The sequence below is a fragment of the Kryptolebias marmoratus genome, linkage group LG3 (assembly GCF_001649575.2).
Source record: "Kryptolebias marmoratus isolate JLee-2015 linkage group LG3, ASM164957v2, whole genome shotgun sequence".
NCBI lineage: Eukaryota > Metazoa > Chordata > Actinopteri > Cyprinodontiformes > Rivulidae > Kryptolebias > Kryptolebias marmoratus.
In genome coordinates, this window is record NC_051432.1 from 17,050,862 (window position 1) to 17,072,542 (window position 21,681).

Below are 21,681 nucleotides of genomic sequence, written 5' to 3' on the forward strand. Positions count from 1 at the left end.
AGATTACCCATGATTTAACCATGTCTCGGTTTGTGTGTGTAAGCCGGGGCTGACGGGGAGTAGAAGGTTTTGTCTTTCAGTTATGGGATTATGAAGAACTCCTCCACAACCACAGCTGCTCAGGCACATGACCTGGATTACTGCTGGGCTCGTGTGTGTGTGTGTGTCTGTGTGAATCTTTCTGACCTGAACGTCAGGCCAGTCAGCTGTGTTGGTTCCATTGGACTGTGTGTGCACAGTGGGAGCGCTGGTGTGTGTTTGCGTCTTGGTGCGGAGGCCCCACAGGTAATGGCGGACGTAGAGCAGCTGTCTGTAGATGCTGTCCTCCACACACTCGCTGTCCAGGTCCACTCTGAAGCCGGAGCTGGGCAGCACGATGGGCGGATGGTTCTCAAAGCTCTCCAGGAGGTCAACTAAACATAAACGAACTGAGGTTAGCACGTAGTCACAACATCTAATGTCGGCATATCACTGTGTCTGTTCTTCTGTCGGCTCAAATATTTCTTCAGACAAGCATCGTGTTTTGGTTTCAGAAATCTTGATATAATAGTTTCATCATCGGCTCCTGTTACAAAGTCAATGCAGCTAACTGCACTCGCTCAGAAACAATAAAATCTACAACCTGCAGTTGAATAACATGAAGGTTGTTGCAATCGATTTATCAATGTTCCCGACTAAAAACAGAAGCCATGCCTGTTCTGTATATATACGCCTCGTCCTCGCTGCTGGGTTGCCACGCTGGGACAGGGCCTATCTCTGCTGTGAGCTGGTACTGAGTGAGAATCCTGTGGAGCTGGACCGGTTTCAGACCTGGGTGCTCACTGGACAACACACGCCAACTCAGCTGCAGACAGAGAAGAGAAATTAAAGTCTAAAGTCAAGCAACCAGGAACAATGACTGTCAGACAAAGTCTTTGTTGGCAGTGTTGTACAGGACATCATCCATCAACAAGTGATTGATCACAGTGCTTCAAAAAACAAAACTGTTCATCTTGATGTGAGTAAAAAAAGTGAAGAAAGTTATTTATGATCACTCGTATCTTTAGTACTGCAGTATATTTCATAAAAATAATGCTGACTCTTTAGGAGTGATTATAATGTTTTAATTGTGAATATTTAAAGCAAAGGAGGACAAATCCTGAATAAGACTATAACAGGTGTGTGTGTGTGTCACCTGTGTGAGCTGCTGAGGGGGCGTGGCCACTATGGACACAGTACTGTTGAGTTTAGTGAAGAATTTTTCAGCCAGATGTCCCAGACCAGACTTGGCTGCCCATTCCATGACCATTCTCAAACACGCCTGGATCTGGAGCGCCGTGGACCGCTGAAACCAACCTCGAGAGGGACCTACACACACACACACACACACACACACACACACACACAGGAAGGACAGTCTTGGTTATTTCATGTGAAACACTGCTGCAGATTTCTATTCAAAGGTGTGTGTCTTCCAAAGAAAGACATTAATATACAAACGATGTGCTTATGTTAATGCATGTGTTGCGTGTGTGTGTTCTGTATAACAATACAGACATTAATTTTTAATTAAGTTGTGATTGAAGTCAGTGAAACAGTAGCAACACCCACTAAGCACCTGCAGAATACAAATGCTCTGCTGCAGGAGGGCTCAGCTGACTGTGTGTTTTACTGCATAGAAAACCAGATCCATCCTGCATCCCTGCTCGTCTAATCTCTTCTTACTTTCAACCAGATTATGGCTGCTCAATAATAGGAAAACATGTGATATTACTGTAAAACATTGTGATGAGGCCATCAATTGCACCTTGAGGCAGACCCAAGGCTGCAGGTATGATTCAAAGGCTTTAGTCTCAAAATAAAAAAAACATGACAAAAACATGTGAGGCTCTGACAGCAACTGAGTAATCCCAAGAAACCTTTATATACATGAATGGATGATTGGTGAATGAGAACAGGTGAGTTAATGAGAGGATGAACAACAGGTATGTGTGTGTGTGTGTGTGTGTGTACAGGGGAACTTGGGTAATGATGTCTGGGAACATGAAAATAAATTGGAAAAACAAAGTTACAAAACCTCACAACTGTGAGTTTGTCTATAGTTTTTTATGTTTTACTGCACCAAACACTGTTATTGTAATATTGATACATTTTTCATTTAATGTAAACCCCAAAATCACTTCAAAAGACTGAATAAATTATTAGTGGTAATTAAAAGAAAGGATAATGATTTGTCAGGCTGACATCAGCTTACTCCATCACTGCAGCTGCTGTGCTTCTAAATACTGTCTGAAATACGTTCAATAAAATAATATGCCTGCGGATAGTCGATGATTCAAACATTTTTACTTGGAAAAGAGCTTGAATCTGATTTCTGTCTGCACATGGCAGGTAAATGGAGCAGCTACAAATGGAAGCTGCAGTGTACAAGTTTTCCATTCACTGGTTGTTGCCTTTTTTGCAGCATTTCAGAGTTTATTTTAACTTGATAACTGCCCAGTTTGTGTCACCCATCAGTTCTGTAATGTCTGAATTTTGCTGGCAGGTTGTTGTCTTAATTGAATATTGTCTTCCTGTAAGTACAACACCACTTATGACATATGTCATCTGCTTCATGCAGGCCTGCAGCTGTTTTCACTTAATAAAAATAATGTGTCCATTCCAGCATTACTTATAGAATGAAGGTACATCTCTTAGGATTTTCAGAAAATATAGTATTTTGCTTATCCGTAAGGTTTCATAAACATTTATTCATTGACAATCCACTGCCATACACAAGTGTCATTTAATAAAAAAAGGTTGGACAAAGAATCAGCAAAAAAAAAAAACTGCAAACACTCTGACATTATGTCACTAAACAAGTGACAAAAAGCTTCAAGGAGACAATAAACTGGGAGCATTATCTGCTGACTGCGCACACACATCCCTGACAATATTCAACCATATGTTCTGGATGCACACACACACTCTTTTAAGTAATAGGCTTACGTCTAGGCATACAGTAATCTATGTTTGAGGAATCTCAAACAGACGAGACATCACACAGCCTCCTGTCAAGGTGTGATAACGCTTCATAACAGCTGTTTACAAACACAAACACACATGTGCACAGATTTAAAAATAAAAGACACCAAACGTCCTCAGTTAAACAGCCCAGACTAAAAAAAGGTTATTCGTTATGGTTTGTTTTTTAAGTATAAAAGATGTCGCAGCATATCAAAACACTGCTCTTAATCCTGTTTTTTTTCTTTCCTGAGCTACACATATTATAACCTGATGTTGTTTAAGGTGAATGTGAGCGAGTAACTGTGTGTGTGTGTGTGTGTCTGTGTGCCTTGTGAAGCATCCAGTGCAAACGTCAGCGATACCTGCCACAAACTCACTTCCTTGTTTCCATGGACACCGTCAGCAGAGAAATATCAATGAGCAACAAAAAGAGGAGCGAAGGAGGGAGGCAGAGAGCCAGACAGACAGAGCAGGGGAGAGGGAGGAGGTGTGGATGACATGGAGGACAGTGTAGCTCCTGCATAAACATTACGGTATTTTTGACTTTCCTTTTACCAAACATTACCTCTCGTCTCCACCTGCGAATGAAGATGACTGACGTGTTTAGAAGTGTGTATTAGTGAGTGTGACAGAAAATATAAGGTGAGAAACTGTTGGAGATTTATCTTTATTTTATGTACTTTGATCAGGTAATACACAGTCAGTAAGGCCCTTCTTCACTCCTCCCACCTCTAAATTTCACCTCTGCTCCCCTTTGTTTCTGCCCCCGATGGCCAGATGGAAAGAAGGAAGTTAAGAAAGAGGAGGAGGAAGAGGAGGGGGTAAAACAGAATGCAGATAGGAGAAGGGCAACGAGGACAAATCTGGGTTAGTCCCTGTCAAAATGCTGACAAGTACTCAAGGGCACACACACTCATTCACTGTCTCTCTCTCTCTCGTATACTAATAAACCCACTGGGAGGTCTAATGGAAAAGAGAGTGGGACTCTGTGTGTGTGTGTTTTTACCTTTGTCCATTAACTGGTTTAATAGTGACACATTGGAGAAGAAGAAGAGGTAAGCAAACATCTGAGCCTGGATCTCTGGGTGGACCAGGTAGCCCTGCAGAAGCTCCTGTGCGCACTGAAACACCTGCGCCCACAAAGAAACACTACCGTTATCAAAGACGCATCAATCCTGATCTTATTTTATGTCATAACATACAAATACATATAGCAGTTTCTTCATTATGCGCAAAGATCAGCCACAACATTACAACCACCTGCCTAATATTTTGTGGGCTCGTGTCAGAAAAAGAAACTCCTCTGACCCTTCGTGACATGGGCGCCAGGCATCTGGTGTCCTGTTGTTCCTGGCATGAGGACACCTGCAGCTCATTCTTTGGGTTTTATTTTTTTGAGTTTCAGGGTGGGATTTTGGTGGATTTGGTTGGCTTCTGAGCATCAAATGTTTGGACAGTATGAGCCCAGTTTCCACAGAAAGATGATATGTTCAGATTTGGGGTTAAAGCCGTAGGTTTTTATTGTCGAGTTCCCTGAGCTTTATCTGAGCCGTTTTAATGATGCAGCAGAGAGTGATGTTCTGCTGGGGTGGCTGCTGCTCTCACAGGGTTAAATTTCCATCAGGCTGCATCTAAGTAATACTTGTACAAATGCCAGGATTCATTGTTGCTCGGAGAACATTGCAATGCACACAAGTGTTGTTCACCTGCTAAAGGTTTTAATTTTGTGGCTGATTACTGTATGTAAACATAAAATAAATTATAATGAATATATTCAATCTGAATACATTCTATAGCTGCCTTTATTTGTACGTTTTATACAATGAAATGGCATTGAAACATCATCAAAGTCCTGTAAATGAACAGAAAGTTATCAGAGAAAGTTACCAAGTAGAAGACTTGGGTCTTCTACATCAGTGATTCCCAACCTGAGGGCGCTTTAATCGTATACTAAATGATCACTAACAGGCTGGGGGAAAATCTACCTGCATCAACCACCGCTCTTTTACAGGTAACTGTGTGTTCATTCATATAAATAAATAAATAAACACTTTGTTTGACTCACAGACTGATGCAGTCTCATTTTACACATATTATAAAATGAAGCACAAATGCTGCAACTTTCCATTTCCATTATAATTGACACACTACACCTCAGCTGTGACAAACTGGCTTGTCTTTGTAGTAAAATCAGGAGCATGATGACAAAATGTTTTTGTTTTTCAATAGAACAAGCTGTTGGAGAGTTTCAGGAGTTAGCTCAGTAACCAGCTGCTACAAACATCCTGACATCTCATCGCTGCACAGAGGTATGTAAGATCAAGGTGGCTCTTTTTATAGAAGAAAAACTATCAAGATTATTAATAAAGATTGTTGGAAAACAATGTTAACACTTCTGTAAGCAAGTCAAAAAATCACAGGTGCAAAGAAACGAGACATACGTGTTTTATAATGAGTTGAACTCTCGCCTACCTGCAGGACTCTGCGCACCGGTTCAGGAAACCCGACACCTCCTTTCCAGCAGGGCTCAGAGCTGTCGACTGGAAATGGATTACAGTCCAACAGACCTGGCAACACCACATAAAGAGCCTGCACACATGCACAAAAACACAACACGTGTGTCACAGTGAAAACACAGAACAACTGAAGACTCATCTAGCTATCCACCTCTGTGAGAATTATTATTCAACCAGTTCAGTTTTAAAAAACAGTGATATCTGACTTCTTTTTAAAGACTATGGCTCTGTTGCTGCAGTGACAGATCACCTTAGTGATATAGTAGACACATTGCTGAAAGGTGTACATGATCACTTCTTCCAGGATAGTCATAGCCTCCTCATTGGCTGTTATGGTCGCCGATAGCAACGACTCCTTCGACCCTAGAAATAGATGACAGAGACACACTGAAGAGGTTTACAGTGAAAAGCAAAGCAAACCCCAACGCTGTGACACTATCTCCTGTATGTCAGCGTGAGTAATGACTCTTCAGCCCGGGTGTTTCCACACTCATCGTTCAGACTGTGTGTGTGTGTGTGTGTGTACCTTGCAGCGTCTCGATGCTGTGTGTGTAGGCCGGTGCTCTTTGCTGGATGAAGTAGAGGATCTCGATGGAGTTGGACATCCAGAAGAAGATGGTCTGCAAGTCTGGAATCAAGTCTGAGATGCTCAGCAGAGACAGGGAGGCTGGGTCCTGACTACATGGGCACACACAGACACACACACACAGATAAGGTGATGGGTTAAAGAGTCAAGTAGACAAACTGATGCAGTCAACACAGAAGAACACACACTACAATACAGCGTACACATGCTCTAATTATTTCCAGCACAAGTTAGAAAGTGATACTCACTGCTGAGCTTGCTTCTGAGCCAGCTCCTTTGTCTTCTCCTGAAAAGTGCACACACACAGACCAATTAAGTTCCCATTAAACTTTTAGCAACTGCGTAGGTGAACTGCACTTCATGATGCCTTTACAATGAGAGAGAGAGAACACCATCATTTACAAAACCCTGGAAAACTCAGAATAAAACATGCTCTCCTGGCTCTAATAGGAAAAGAAACCCTGTTGTATTCTTAACTTGCTCTGAATTAAGGTGCCATCAAGCCAAGGAAACTAAAACGGCTTCACAGGAGAAGCTTTTCACAGATTTGCAGATTTTTACCTCCATTGCCTAAAAATGTCACTTCATGTTCTGTAAACTAACTTCTGCTCATCAAATTTTACAAGACTCATCCTAGAGTCCAGATATTTGTTTATTCTAAATCTAAAACGGATGGGATTTGAAACGAGCACAAATATTCTGCTGAGTTGTGTCACTGCAGCCAAATATCATCAAAAACTGATTATCATCAGTCAGGAAACTACAACCGTCTTCAGCAATGATTTACATTCAGATAATAAATATGATTAATTCCTAAATGACCTTTGCTATAAAAATCTTGTGAAGCTTTTGATATATTTTTGTGCGAAAGCTGTTCAGGGTTGTTGTCTACATTTATACAAGTGTTTGCAGGGCTCCATAATTACACGGTCTGACACTAGTTAGTGTTAGGTATGAATGTCTTTATGCACTTTAAACAAGAGTGGCTGGAAACAGTAAATAATGAACACGACTTCAGCTCTAAAGAGACGCTCAGAACATAAAGTGGATGGTGGGTTTGTCAGCGGGGGGCCAGAAGTACATAAAGGCAGAAATGTGCACACTCATTATTGCTGCCAGATTCATAAAGCTGTGCATAAACAACATTCATCAGGACATTCATACCCGTATAACTTTAATGTCCATGTTTACCCACAGATAAACACAACCACTCATAATTATTTGTATCTTATCTTCAGTAAATAGACATAAAACAAGTAAATACATGTTTTTTTTCTTTCGAATGTAAAACTGAGACAAGTGAAGCAGAAAAAATGCATGTAAAGAAGAAGATTCATTACTTCAAATAGTACAAAAAACTGCTGAGGAAAAAAACATCAGAACCAATTAGTTCTGCAAATTCAGAGTAAATGTCACTGTAAAAGTAAAAATAAATAAATAAAATAGCTGGGCTTCAAAACACTTATCAGCAAAAACACAAGGACTGCAGTTCACACAGCTAAGATCAAACAGAAATAAAAAATAAATCTAAAGCAATGCATGAACCAGCAATTACTGGTCCTGGTTTTTAAAATCAAATTAGTAAAACTCTTCTAACAGTGGAAGAATAACTGTCTTTACTCAAGACTGTCATGCAGATTTATTACCACTTTTGTTTTTTTTGTTTTAATGACACAAATTACCTTCCAGATGATAATCTAGTTTTTCTTGTTGCCTGGTGGAGTTAGTTATGATCATAACACAGTTCATCTCTGTAGTACAGCTCTTTTTAAGCTTATACTAAAAAAAAGGTTTCAAACAATGTTAAAACCGATATCTTTAGCTTTATAATTCACATTTCAGTATTGTACAAATTGAATACTTTACTTGGTAATTAATGCCAAAGTCTAAAAGTTCTCAGAGCAAAGGAACCTTTTAATGAGTCTGATGAAACTTGAAGCTACTCCTCCAGGGATCTTTAGATGCTATTATTAAGCATATTTTATGAAACTAAAACTGTTGTACCATTTGTGATTTGCCTGTTTCATCACTGCTGCTGTTCTTTAAGTGTGTAAATAGTCTAAATTTAAGGTAACAACTGTGCAACAATTACCATTACTGGAAGTTATGCAACACTAAAAGGAGGAAAAATGTCCAATCCTGTACAACCAATAGCCTAAATGTTTGAATAAACGCATAGGTCTTCTTATCCATTTATTGATACTTTCCCTTTGGTGGAAAATATTACTAAGAAGAAAGACGGTTAGAACCTAATATGTTGTGTGGGTGTAATTCAGTACAAAACATGTGATATGCCACCCTGTTCAAGTATTCATCAGAGCTGACATGACTGGCTGGTTTCTCTCCACAAGGTGATCTTAGACAAATACCAACACATGACAGACAGGCAGGCAGACAGACAGACAGACAGGCTGACAGGCAGACAGACAGGCAGGCAGACAGACAGGCAGGCTGAGAGACAGGCAGGCTGAGAGACAGACAGGCTGAGAGACAGACAGGGTGACAGACAGACAGGGTGACACTGACCCAAGCAATGGTTTGGATTCGTCGGACAATCTTCAGCAGCAGTTTTCCAAAACTCCCCGGAGGAAAGGTTGAGGCAGAGTGTTGTATGCACAGACACAGCAGGTAGGCCGGTGTTAGCTTATGGTCATCTCCTGAATTAAAAAAAGGGACAAACTTTTAAAGAACTGGTTTCTGAAAACAAACATTCTTACATGCTTGCAGCTAAAACTGACCCGTAGCATGCACCATAATCAGCTGACATGAATCAAATTTAGACCCAGCTCAGAATAAGACCCACGCTAACAGCATTTTCTAATGACCTTAACCCAAACAAAATCCTATTTGGAAGAAGCAATAATCAAATTAAACTATGTGGACCATGCTGACTCGGTCTCAGTGTGTAGATATGCAGTAGTGGGAATATTCTTAGTGTGACCAGAGTCGTTGCAGCATTTTGTGACCTACACAGCTGCTTTCCAATGAATGCCCTGGTTTCTAACAATCAGTGCACAATAGAAGACAAAAATCTAATCTTGGGGTGAGGTAACAACCTGAGTGATGCCTGTGTTTTGAGGGGTATAATAAAAGGAAGACTCTGGATTTGGCTTTAAAAATAATACATGTTATATAAAGAAAGCTTGAGGCATTACTCAGACGATGTTTTGAAACCTGTAGTCTGTAACAGAAACATTAATGCAATGTCCTAAATGTAACTCCTGTAAACACCATAAGAAAGGAAGACAATTAAAGCTATATACAGCCTGAAAACAGCAAGTGAAAAACAAATGGTTTTTTTAAATAAATCAGCAAAGACCTGAAAGATGCATCAGCTTTTTAAACAATCCAAAAATATGATTGTCAAAATTGTATTTTTTACATTTCTCATTAGTGTAACTACAGAAATGAAAACAAACTGTGATACAATTAGTAAGTAACAGAGTGTCTAAAGATCCATTCAGCCTTTTTGCTCACTGCAACTAAATAAAATGAGTTTTTACCACTTTCATTATACACTGACAACAGAGGCATTTGATTCCTGGAGAGCCACTATCCTGCATGTGTTACTTGTTTCCCTGCTCCAACTCACCTGATTCAGTGGTTAAATCACCTCTTCATGTTCTGCAGAAGCCTGTTAATCACCCATTGTTCAAATCAGGTGTGTTGGAGCAGAGAAAAAAGTAAAACATGCAGGATAGTGGCTCTCCAGGACCAGGGTTGCCTAACCCTGTATTACAGTCTATCAATTTTCCAAACCTGTTTTGTCCTCTTCAGAATCAAAGATGAGGAGACTGGAGGGGTTACTGAATCCTACCCAGGGTTTCATCAAACAAGGCAGAGGTTGCTTAAAATATTATTAATTTAGCCAAACTGTCTGTTATGTTTAGATCTTGAGTTTAGTTGTATTTTAATTCTTGAATGATTCATATAAGTCAGGGTTTGGTGACTGAAACAAAACAAAACAAAAACCATAATGTTCTGAAAATGGTAAGCCCTAAAGACTGAACTGAAAATCACTGAAATAATAGAAGCAAAACTTCAAATCAGTATGTGACAAGAATTTTCCACAGTACCGAATGCAGAGGGGTTTTAAAACTTTTCTAAAACACATTTGTACGCTCAGCTAACATCCTATTGCATTTACAGTAATAATTAATAAAAATCAATACACAGACCTCCAGGCTCTATGAGAGACATGATTCTGTTCAGAAGCTGGTCTTCATGAGTCTGATCAAACTCCAGCTGTAGCCTCCTCTTTTGGCCGCCTCCTCCTCCTCCTCTTCCAGCAACTTCACCTCCTGATAAAGGAGGAGGCCCTCCTGATGCGATCCCCACACTGCGGGGTTTTACCAGGTGTGGTTTGAGGCAGCGTCTGACTGCCGGGACGCTCAGCACCTGCACCGCTCTGTCCTTCAGCAGTGAACCACACATCTTACAAGTCTGAGCCCCGTCTTCTCCTTCCTCCACCCCTGCGTCGTAAAGCTGCCCCAGTGTGCGCAGGTGTGCCAAGGTTTGAGCGGGCAGGGGCTTGGCACCTGTAGGGTCCTTGTACAAAAAGATGTAATGTGCTCCAAAGGAGAGAAGGTCGCCGTGTCTCAGCGTAGTAGTTCGCTCGCAGCGGGAAAAGTTCACCAGGACCGTGGCATTGAGCACGGGCTCAACAGCGATGCAGAAACGCTGACTCTCTGCCAGATCCTCCCCCTTGTTGTTATTGTTGGTATGCCGACGGGGTGCGGGGACTCGGCGTAAGCGGCAGTGGAGAGGGAGGATGTCAGGAGAAAAGAGGCAGATGTTGGGGCGAGCTGAGGGAGTTTCCTGACCAACGGTGTGCTGCTCTCTGTTCAGCAGGTAAACCAGGCAGTCCTGCAGAACACGAAACAATCAAAGCCACAGAAACAGACCAAGCAGAGGTTTCTGACGCAACACATGGACACCCTCCCTGTCCTCACCTGCCGATTGTATCCCTGCAGCAGCAGGAGGTGGGGGGACTGGTACAGAGAGTGCCTCACCCCTCCTCCCTGACTCCCCTCCTCTTTCTTCCTGCTGCTGGGGGCTCCATCCCGTTCTTTGCCCCTTAACGGCCCCGGCAAAGTTGAGTAGTAACGCTTGGGCTCCTCGCCCACTCCAAGCTGCAGGTTCAGAGACACACGTGTAGCAAAACACACATGCATTTAGGATTTTGACAGGTTTCAAAACAGTTCAGCGAACAACGACAATCAATCATTCCAACAGGGCATCAGCAGGAGGTCCCACCTGGTTAAGGCTGGTTTCGCTGAGGCTGCGGCAGAAAGATGAGTTGCTGGAGCGGGGCAGGGTCAGCGTCCCCTTTGCCCTGTTCCTCTGGAGCTTACGAGCCTGGGCATTAATATCTATGAGGACGCAGACGGGAATAGCAAGCAAAGAAAACACGAAATGAGAGAGAAGGACAAGAAGGGGGACGAGTGGAGAATAACAAATAGTAAGATGACGACAGAAGGAAAGGAAAGTGCAGAGAGAGCAATAAAAAGTGTGCTTTAACTTGTTGTATGCATTACTATTATTAACATGAAGTTAATGACACTAAATCTCAGTCATTTTCTCTGGCTGTAGTGGCACAAGTACATTAACATTATATGAGAGTTAAGTGGAATCAGCAACACAAGTCCAGGTTTGGGTGAATCAAGTTCAGATGAAGGAAATGACGCAGGATGGATCAACGACAGCAAACCACATGAAAGGTGAACTGAGCAGCTCCACGTGACTCAGGTTGGTGGAGTCTGAGGCCATGCAATGGCTCACATGGATGTACTCACACATCACTGGCACATGGGGGTGACAACGCAGGTAGAGGTGGTCATGACAATGACTGACAGCCACCCTACCTGAGGCCAGTCCCCACCTTTAGAGCTGGACTGTACCGCTCGACCCGACCGCAGGGGGGAGCTCCTGTGTTTGCCCAGCCCAGACCGACTCATTAGAGCTGCCAAGAACTGGGGGGTTCTGGGCCCTACAGCAGGGTGGGAGGGGTTAGGAGGGAAGGGGGGGCTGAGAAAACAACCCCACACCCAAACACCAAGCACAGAATTACCCCCAAACACACAAACCTTTCACACACCACAAGACAGACATGCACTGTGGAGTGAGACACATCTGAAGTTAGTGTGCAGAGATATACGATTAAAGGTGGGACTCTCAGGATTTTCCTCTTTAAAGTGACATTTCAGATCTCCTGATGTGGGGTTCTGTAGACAGACTTTGAACAATTAATATCTTACCTGTTGTAAATTACCTGTTTGGAGAAATAAAGTTTAATTCTGACAGGATTGATGAGCTGATGGTTGGTCACAGAGGGGGGACTTCTAGCAGGAATATCATAATATTTCCATTAAACTAATCATGTAATGCAAAACAATACTTGAAGGGTTATTAAAGTAGTGTTCACATGAACCACTTTGAAATTTTTGAGATTGGAGTCATTTTAAGACAGAAACAATCTATTTTGGTCTTGGATACATTCCGACCAGCCATCAGCTCTTCTGTTTAATCAGAATTAAACTATTTCTCCAACCTGAGGTCATTCAAAGAGCTATCTACAACAGGTAAGATATTAGTTGTTCATTCCTTTTTTTTCACAGAGCCCCACTTGAAAAGATATGAACTATCCCTGTTAACATATTACAGTTAGATTTCTCTACTTAAATTTGAAAGGATCTTTAATGAATATGCTCAATATCACCATGTTTAATTTGTGCCAAAATTTAAACGTTTTTGTTTGTCATGTCCATGATTATGTGACCAAATTTTGGATAATATGTACATTAAACTTCACACTTTATATCACCGGTCAGCTGCTTCAACAATAACAATGCAAGTCAACAATAGATTTATTATACTAATAGATTAGGTTTCCATGCTTTCGCTCATTGTTGGGAACCGAGGCCAGAAGGAGTCGTTTCACGGAGGCTCCCATGTTGTGTTTGAAACCAGCATTAGTGGCGAGGGGCTTTAAGTCCCACCTACTCCCCCGCACACGATCACGGAATTACACAACCTTTCTTTTAGGCATGAAATAATAATTACAGCTTAACTTTTCTGAAAAACATACAGCAGCAAGGTAAGAACTATGTGAATCAATGAGAGTCAACAACTAGAGAAAAATTATCTGAGGTGTATTTTTATTTTTACTAAGACGAATGTCCTGTTTGTTCACATGGAGGAAGAAGGACTTTAAACTTAGATCATACTATTACTATACAAACTATTTCCAGTAGAACGCTACAGTATGTGAGCACTGGACACATATACTGAAGCAGTCATCTTAACAATGCATTTAAAAAGTAAGGCTGCACAATATTAGAAAAGCTTAATATTATTGTTTAATGTTGTGATATCAATTGTATTAAACCCACATATTCCTCACTTTTTCTTCTGTCATCACTATAGAATAAACCAGGAGTCTGTTGGATTGACCAAATATATTATTTGTATGTAGAATAATATATTGTATAATGTATCAGGAATGTGTGATACTTGAAATATAATAATCTATGATGTATTGCAGTCCAAGCAGTTGTTTATGATACTCATATTGCGCTCACTGATGCTGCGAGGATGAAAATTTTGAAATATGTTGTGCAGCCCTAAGAAAAAGTAAAATAGATCCAGTTGGCTGACTTCACCGTGAGACTTAATCTAATATTTACTCTCTTAAGTCCAGACTTTTAGATTTAAACCTTGTTTTTGTCCGTTACTATGAGTCCTGTCTCCATGTGGTTCCATCCTTCATATTGACCCAATTAGGACCAGAGACAAAGGAAATAAAGCCATACAAGTACATCTGACAGCTGAACTGACAGAAAAACTTTTTTGTCACTTGCTAAGTGGACACACAGTTCATAAGGGCGTAATTTTGGCACAAAATAAAATTCAGATAATATTTTTAAAGAATAAGCAATTAATTTGGCAGCGAAAGTGTTCATGTTAATGAAAATCCTACAGTACCTTTAAAAGTGTCATCTCATTTGTAAAAGTGTATGTGAGAATACACACAATTCACACATGAGCGTGCACGCTCACACATACACCAAACGAAAAAAACAACAAGACAAAAAGTGTAACATAAAAAGGAAGAGAGTCCAGGGTGCGTGGTTCGTAAATAACAGAGAAAAGGTTAGTGTGAAATTAAAAACATGTAATAATATGTGCTAGCAGTTTTATCACAAAAAGCATTCTTTGCTGCTTTTTGGTTTTCTTTGTTTTCCAACATTAGGAAAAAGGAGTTAACGTTTCAGTCGTGAAACTATCAGAAATGTCTTGGAGAACAGCAGAAAATGCTTTAACAGGATAAAACTGAAGACAGAAATATTTCATGTAAGAAAACATCAAAAATACTAACGTCAATGTTAGATTCATCCCCCAGACAGAAGTTAAAACTTCATGTCTTATTTTTGTGCCACAGAGTTTCCTTTGGGTCCAGAAACAACATTAAATTTCTACACCGTGTTTCAGTGGATAAAAAACACAGCTGTTCATTTCCATGCACACCGTCTCATGTCTGCACTCATTCACAACTAAAGCTGTTCTCATAAAACTCAGTTTCCTTTTGCTATATTGTTGAGAAAATGTATAATATAGTAACTTTGTGCCCAAATAAAGGCATCCAGGAGGCGTAAGGAACACTTTTTGTTAACAAAACTTTGTTTACAAACTTTGAAGACCTACTGAAGAGAAGGTCTTCAAGCTCTGCAGATGCCTTTTAATCACTTTTTTACTCAAATCTGGTGTGTTGGAGCAGAGAAACAACTAAAACGTGCAGGATGGAGACCCTCCAGTCCTGGACTGGACAGCCCTGATCTACGCTGTCTCCCTGTGACGGGCTGGTGACCTGTCCAAGGTGTGTCCTGCCTCTCGCCCAATGACTGCAGGAGATCGGCACCAGCTCCCCCCAGACCTGAACAAGATCAGGCGGGTAAGGAAACTGGATGGATGAAGCTGAACACAGCTGCTCTTTACCCAAAAACAAATGATTTATAATATTAAAACCAAGCAGAAATAAAACAAGTCTTTAGTTTTTGTTTTATGGGCAGGCAGCTTCCTTCACATGTAAATAAAGTGGACGAAGAAACAACTTTTTTTTTTTTTTTTTGCATACAGCACAGCAGAACGGAGCCTTTAATGCCAACGCAGAGTTCAGAGAAATGAGGATGCTGGGATCCACGGCACTGAAGGCAGCAGTCAGGTCTAAAAGCACCAGAACAGCAGAGTTCCCCGAATCAGCACTTAAAAGAAGGTCATTAAAAACTCTTAAAAGAGCTGAGTCAGCGCTACGGCAGTGTTTAAAACCTGACCAAAAGTTTTTCATAGATGCTATTTTCAACCAAGAAACATCGCAGCTGGATAAGAACAAACTTTGTTTATGTGGGATGAACTTTAGGATGACCTGGATGTTCAAAACACTGAGGCCACGTTGTGTGAGAAGATAAAGCAAAGTACAACTGAACTGTATACCTACTTTTTAACTTATATCTGTACCTTTTCAAACAAGATATACTAACTATCCTGGTGTAAGACGTTAAAAACAGTTTCTAAAATATAATTTGACTTAATTGGTTTTTCAGTTGATTCTAATCGATCAAAAAATGTAAATAAAAACTACATTTGGGCATTTAGATTATTAAAATACAGTAGGAAGAGCACAAACATTTACTTCTGACATAAGCTCAAATATAAATAATTTGTGTCCTATATTACTGATATCCATATTATGATGATAAATACTCACAGAAAACATAAATATGTAGTTTGTAGCATTTTCTGTCTGAAAATACTGAAGTATAATGTTTTCAAAACAGCTATAAAGCTAAAGGTTAAATTTTGGACAAATAACTTTTAGTTTGTAGAAACCTTGGGTGCTGCCTCTGACGTCACAATCTTTTTTGAACCATAATCCGAGAGGCATACGCTCTTAAAAATATATTTAACTCAACAGTTCACTTACTTTTCTTTCCTGCACAATAAATTGTTTTAGACAGATTAGTTTTGTATAATTATCACTTATCTTAAGATAAAACATTTTATGAGTAATCCTGAGTTTAATCATTAGAGACTTTGCTGACAAGTCAAACAGAACGAGTCAAGCTTCAGTGGAACCATTTTTACACGGCTTGCAACTTTTTTAGAAACATAATAAAAATATGTTTGCATTTATTGACAGTCTTGTCAGTGTCTGTTATTTTCCTCTGACAGGAGAAGTCAGAAGGTCTGAAGCTGCATGATTTGTCTGTTTCTAGCACAGTGTGTTGTTTTTAATGCACTCTGAGTTTTTCAACAGACAAATTAATATGAAGAGAACAATTAGATGAAAACACAGAATACTTCAGTGTTTTCAGGAATCTAGTTGCACTTTATTCATCGAAGATTTTGACCTATTTTAGAAGCTTTTATTGTTTTCTGTGTTAAACCAGTCACTGGGGAGCACAAGCCAAAGCCTGGGTAAATGTCGAGGGTTGTGTCAGGAAGGGAAACTGGCGTAAAACACTTTTGCTAAAACAAACGTGCGACTCCATACCGGTTCGTGCGAGGCCTGGGATAACAATGGCCGCCACCAGTTGACATATAGGGTGGCGGCAGAAACTGTGCTGCTGTTAGCCAAAGACCACAAGGAGGGACAATGACAGGTCATCAGAGGTACAGCACAGGTTGAACGACTGGGAGATAAAGTTAGAGAGGCCAGACTGACATGGTTTGGACATGTGCAGAGGAGGTACAGTGGGTATATTGGTAGAAGGATGTTAGAGATGCAGTTAGAGAGGACATGGAGGACAGAGTTAGATGGAGGAGGAGGACTCGCTGTGGAGACCCCTGAAAAAGGGAACAGCTGAAAGAAACAGAAGATGTTTTCTTCTGTGTTGTATAAAAAAAAACATCCAACTTTACCAATCGATACCAGAAGAGGAAAAGCTAATCTGACTGCTGGCTGAATCTCTGGCCGGTGCAGAAGTTGACATAGCAACCAGGGCACCCAGGCACCTTCGTAAGAAACGCTGGTGTTGTTGAAAAGTAAAGTGTGTTACTGAGGCTAAAAATGCTCAGTCTCCCAGAAAACAAGCCATGTTTCTTTAATTCCTTCAGGGGGGTAAATGTGAGCACGTGTGTGAAGTAGCCAACTTTTCAATCAGCAAAACATTTACAAATACAGGCCTTGTTTTTTTAAAGAGGCACACATGTGGACAGAAACAGTGTGGACTGCTGCATTGCAGATGTAAAGTCACAATAGTTGCTTTGAGGTGAGCTACTTATAAAATACAGGACGATTTTTTTTCTGTTGGGTCAGCTTTGCTCACAAACTTCAGTAGTACCAGAGATTAGGTAAAACAAACTAATCCAGTAAAAAGGAAAAACCACAGAGCTCACACACCTATCATCCCAGGTTTCAAAACCTGATCAGCTTTTTATCCGTTTATCTGCTGGTGTGTGTGACTGCGTGTGTGTGTGTGTGATGAAAACTCTGACTTCATGCAGTACAATGTCTTCACAGCACTTTCTTATTAAATAGAGAAAATACTGCTAACCACACAGCAACAGAATCCTCTCTACAAGATAATAGCTGTGACGAAAGCTTTTATTCTGCATCTCACACACACACACACACACACAGACTGCAGAAGAGCTAACGAGCTGTGCTTTTCTGCTGAGTTTGACATGTTAGGAAAGAAAGTGAATTGACCAGCTGCTGTGTGTGTGAGTATCTTTATCTGTCTGTGTGTGTGTTTACTCACCAGCAGTGATGGTATCCTTCTCCTTGGCGTTCAGCTCCTCCACCTCAGCCCTCCTGCGCAGCTCAAACCTGCGAGCGTGTCCTTCTCGGGGCTTCCACAGCTCTTGGAGCAACAACGGCTTCTCGTTGTCCCCCAGCGCTCGCAGGCACTCAGTCCGCCACCCTCCGCCCCCCTCCAGACGTCCAATCACATCGCACAGGACATAAGAGCGGGACGCATCCTTGTTGAGAGAGTAACGCTCGAGGGCCTCCTTTACAAGTTCCTGAGCGCTGGAGCGCGGCGTGGCCAGGACGCTCTTGTAGTTGGCACCGGCACAGATTTCGTCTCCAAAGATCTTCAGCACCCCGGGGGCCGAGCTCTGCGTGGAGAGCTCAGCTGGGTCGTCCTCTGGTCGCTCTGGGGGTTCAGTCGTCGAGCGCCGATCCCCGCGGGTGTTGGTTCCAGTCTCTGCTGGGACTCGGTCTCTGTAGCTCAGGGTACGGTACAACACCTATAGACACAAGTGACATCGATAACAGACAGACGTTATTTACACTGTGTTTGTTGCATCTAACACAAAAAGGGGTAATTATTTATAGGGATGTCTGACTGTGCCCTTTTACTTTTGTTTGATTTGCTAACATCTGGAAATATCCAACTGGGCAATGAACATCTACCACAGGTTCTTGTTTTCCAAGTTTCTTTTTTTAATGATGCATTTTGACTTGATCAGATCCACCAAAAACCCTTTTTAATAAAAATTACATCAAATGTTTTTGTCCAATGCCATCACACACAAAAACCAAAAACTAAGGAGTCAATTTTTCCAACAAGTCAAAAAATCTAATCTGTGACGCTGCATGAAGCCAAAACACTTCTTTCATTAATAAAATATGCAAACAGGATGAGTAGTAGGGTTTTATTTGGGAGGTTTTTGTCATGTTTTATCAAATATTTACTTCAGTTTGTGATGACATTTAATCAAAAGCTACATTTTTTTCAGCTCTAATCGAGGAGAAAATGAGCTTCAAACTCTCAACTAAAGAGGTCACTAAAGTCACCAGGACTCACTCTGGTCACCAAGAATGTGAAAATAAAGATGGATCAATGGATCCTGTTTTCATCCCTGAGGAAAGTGATTCAAGTTGTTTTTCAGTCCTGATAAAACTGAGCTGGTTTTGTTTGGATCAAAGTAACCATCATCACCATCCCCAGAACCGCATGTGTGTATGGGATTATAAAGTGAGGAATAAGAAAAAAAGAGAAGGTGAATCTCTTCTCTTTAAAACTCTTTAAACAGTCTAGCAAACAATGCATTTCTCATAGAGCCTGTCTGGCTTTATTTATCTAACCCTTTGCCCCTTAATTTACCTTTCATTTAACCTAGAATGTATTTTTAATCCTAAACGCGGCGTGTTTGTGTACCTGTGTGAAGGTCCTGCTCTGGCGCTTCAGCCGGCTCTTGGATGGGAGGGACATACTGGCCCCGGAGGAAGAACCGTAAAACATGATGCTGCTGCTGTTTGGCTTCACAAACCCCACAACTGCCAAGCAAGTAAAAAAATAAATAAAAAATAAAAATAACAAAGACTAGAATAACAAAATAACATGCAAAACAAGCGATAACGGGCAAAATGCTTTTAAAGCACCATAAGAACCAACAAAACCCATCTGAGTGAGGAGAATAATACCTTGGTGTTATGTTTTATCACCTCTGCGTGCAGCTGCACCAGGAAAAGGTTCACAGCTCAGTTTCAGATCCCTGTCACCTTTCACTCTGGAAAAACAAAACAAAACAGATGATGCTGAGGTTAGTCTGAAGGCAAGCGCCTCAGCTGAGCTTTAAAACATCAGACCACTGGGGAGTCACAGATTATTAACCTGCTTTTAGGTTTCTATCACAAATGGTTAAACTGGTCGAATTAATTTCACAGACGACCAAAAACGATGGCTCAAAGTTCGCTCTGTTTCATCAAAAAGGCAGTTCTTGATTGCGGGTGTTGTTTAAGTTATCCAATGAGATATCTCAAAGTGCTCAGAGTATGTGTTGTAAATGACTCTCAGCTACTACCACACCGGATTTCAGCTCAGTGTCTGTAAATCTGAACGAATTATAACCATTCTTGTCTTCTTTGAGGTCAGCCATCTTAAACCGAACTGACTCCAAACGCTAATTAGTCATAGAGGAACATCCAATGAATGTTTTCTGAGTTTTTTTCAGAGCATAGTGAAAAACAAAACAATTCTGTCTACTTTGACCTGCGTCACATTAGTTTTTGTTTAATTTAGTAGAAAGAAAACAAACACATCATCATATCTAAATTTTAGAATTAATTTCAGTTCATTTTTTACCAAAATATGTGACCTGTGCTGGCAGAATAAGTCAGAATGACTGCAGGCTGCAGTAGAAAATAAGTGAAAATATAGACTTTTGTGTAAAAATGAGTCTAAAAAGACACCATCTAGCGATCCTGGTAACTAAAACAGCAGATAATCTTCCTAATCTACAGGTTTCTAATGTCTCCAAAAACAACCCTTTTATTATTTATTTATTTTATTTATTAAAGTGTCTGAACACCAGTTTTTTTTCTCCTTCCATTCAGGACCTGCGATCTTTAATCTCAAACAGTTGGATTAAATTCAGCAATAAAACTCCACACCACAAACACCTGTTTCTAGCTTGTGTTCCTGCAGAAGGTGACTTTTCTTGTCTTTGCATGAACCATTTTGACCAGTAAAAAAAAATTAAATAATAAATTTAGGCTTTTTGAGAAAACTGCTGAACATTTTGCACAAATCAGCACCTTTGCACCCCGCGTGGCATCTCTTCAGGTAAAGGCAACAAAAGGAGAAGCTGGCAGTGAACCTGAAAGGTGTTGTTGCAGCAGACTCTGCAAGGACTGGTGGGATAACGTGACTATTTTAAATGCCCACTAATCCACAATAATCTGGCCACTTGGCCGCAGTTAAATCAATCCCAGGAAACCCCTCCTGGGTCTGCACACAAGAAGAGAAAGAAACTGCTTTTTTGTTTTTTTTGCAGTGATATGTTGCGTTCAGGGCCCCAGGAGGTCGTGTTACATTTGGTAACCATGTCACACAGATCCAGCCCGTCTGTCCTTGTGTTCACTCACAGGAAGGTCAGGATTTATCACTGCGTAGAGGAAAACGCACCCATCACCAGGCGTTAAATGATAATTTAAACAAAAAAAAAAAACTGTGATAGAACTTGTGGCTACTGCGGGTCGGTCCGTCTGTTTACGACTTTAGCCTCGCTGGTCGTCAGTAGTAACCGCCATAGCAACAAAAGGCAGGAGAAAATCCTCCGAAATTAATCCGTCGATGAGTCGTCAGGCGCGGCTGTCCGAGCCAGCAGCCCGGCCTCTCCCCGTCCCACCGGCCGTCAGCAGGTGTGTCTAATTACCGCTCCCGGAGCTCGCATAATTAACAAGAAATGAGTCCAAACACTGGTTCGACACGCTAATTAACATACTAAAACAACCCCCCCCCCTCACCACTATCTGACGGCACACCTCACGATGATTTTTTAAAAAAAATTAAAGATAAGGTCGCGGAAAAGTTGCCGAGTGATTCCAGCAGAGACTAGCCCAGTCCCCCGAGGGGCTCCCCGGGTGTCTGTTCGTACTCACGCCGCCTGCAGTGCGTGGCTCCATGGTGCTGCCGGGGAATCCTCCTCCTCCTTGGCTTCTCTCTCATTCCGTTCCCCCCCCACACCCTACAAAAGGTAGAAAACACCCAACCACAAAAAAATAAATAAAAAATGGGGGGTAAAATTACAGACCCTGCAATTCCCGGCGACACCTTCCTCGTTCGGGGGCTTCCACCCACATACACC

At 41.2% G+C, this 21,681-nt stretch overlaps 1 protein-coding gene across 5 annotated transcripts in view; it reads right to left on the reverse strand.

Annotated features, from left to right (window-relative positions):
• Window positions 1-21,665, reverse strand: part of radil (Ras association and DIL domains) — a 28,028-nt gene extending 6,363 nt beyond the window's left edge. For 2 of the 5 annotated variants that reach the window (XM_017425252.3, XM_017425089.3), the window contains exons 1-17: window positions 21,476-21,665; window positions 19,517-19,602; window positions 19,251-19,369; window positions 17,847-18,336; window positions 11,969-12,076; window positions 11,344-11,459; window positions 11,040-11,219; window positions 10,266-10,953; window positions 8,614-8,744; window positions 6,336-6,373; window positions 6,028-6,179; window positions 5,752-5,864; window positions 5,458-5,574; window positions 3,992-4,115; window positions 1,175-1,347; window positions 694-844; window positions 187-413 (exon numbers count right to left, since the gene is read on the reverse strand). In XM_017425252.3, the coding sequence (XP_017280741.1) occupies window positions 187-413; window positions 694-844; window positions 1,175-1,347; window positions 3,992-4,115; window positions 5,458-5,574; window positions 5,752-5,864; window positions 6,028-6,179; window positions 6,336-6,373; window positions 8,614-8,744; window positions 10,266-10,953; window positions 11,040-11,219; window positions 11,344-11,459; window positions 11,969-12,076; window positions 17,847-18,336; window positions 19,251-19,334 (2,892 nt within the window). In that variant the 5' untranslated portion in view covers window positions 19,335-19,369; window positions 19,517-19,602; window positions 21,476-21,665. Of the gene's footprint in view, window positions 1-186; window positions 414-693; window positions 845-1,174; window positions 1,348-3,991; window positions 4,116-5,457; window positions 5,575-5,751; window positions 5,865-6,027; window positions 6,180-6,335; window positions 6,374-8,613; window positions 8,745-10,265; window positions 10,954-11,039; window positions 11,220-11,343; window positions 11,460-11,968; window positions 12,077-17,846; window positions 18,337-19,250; window positions 19,370-19,516; window positions 19,603-20,959; window positions 21,312-21,475 lie in introns of those variants that run through there. The other 3 variants (XM_017425172.3, XM_025002318.2, XM_017425327.3) reach the window with 3 other exon arrangements.
• Window positions 21,666-21,681: the final 16 nt, after the last annotated feature.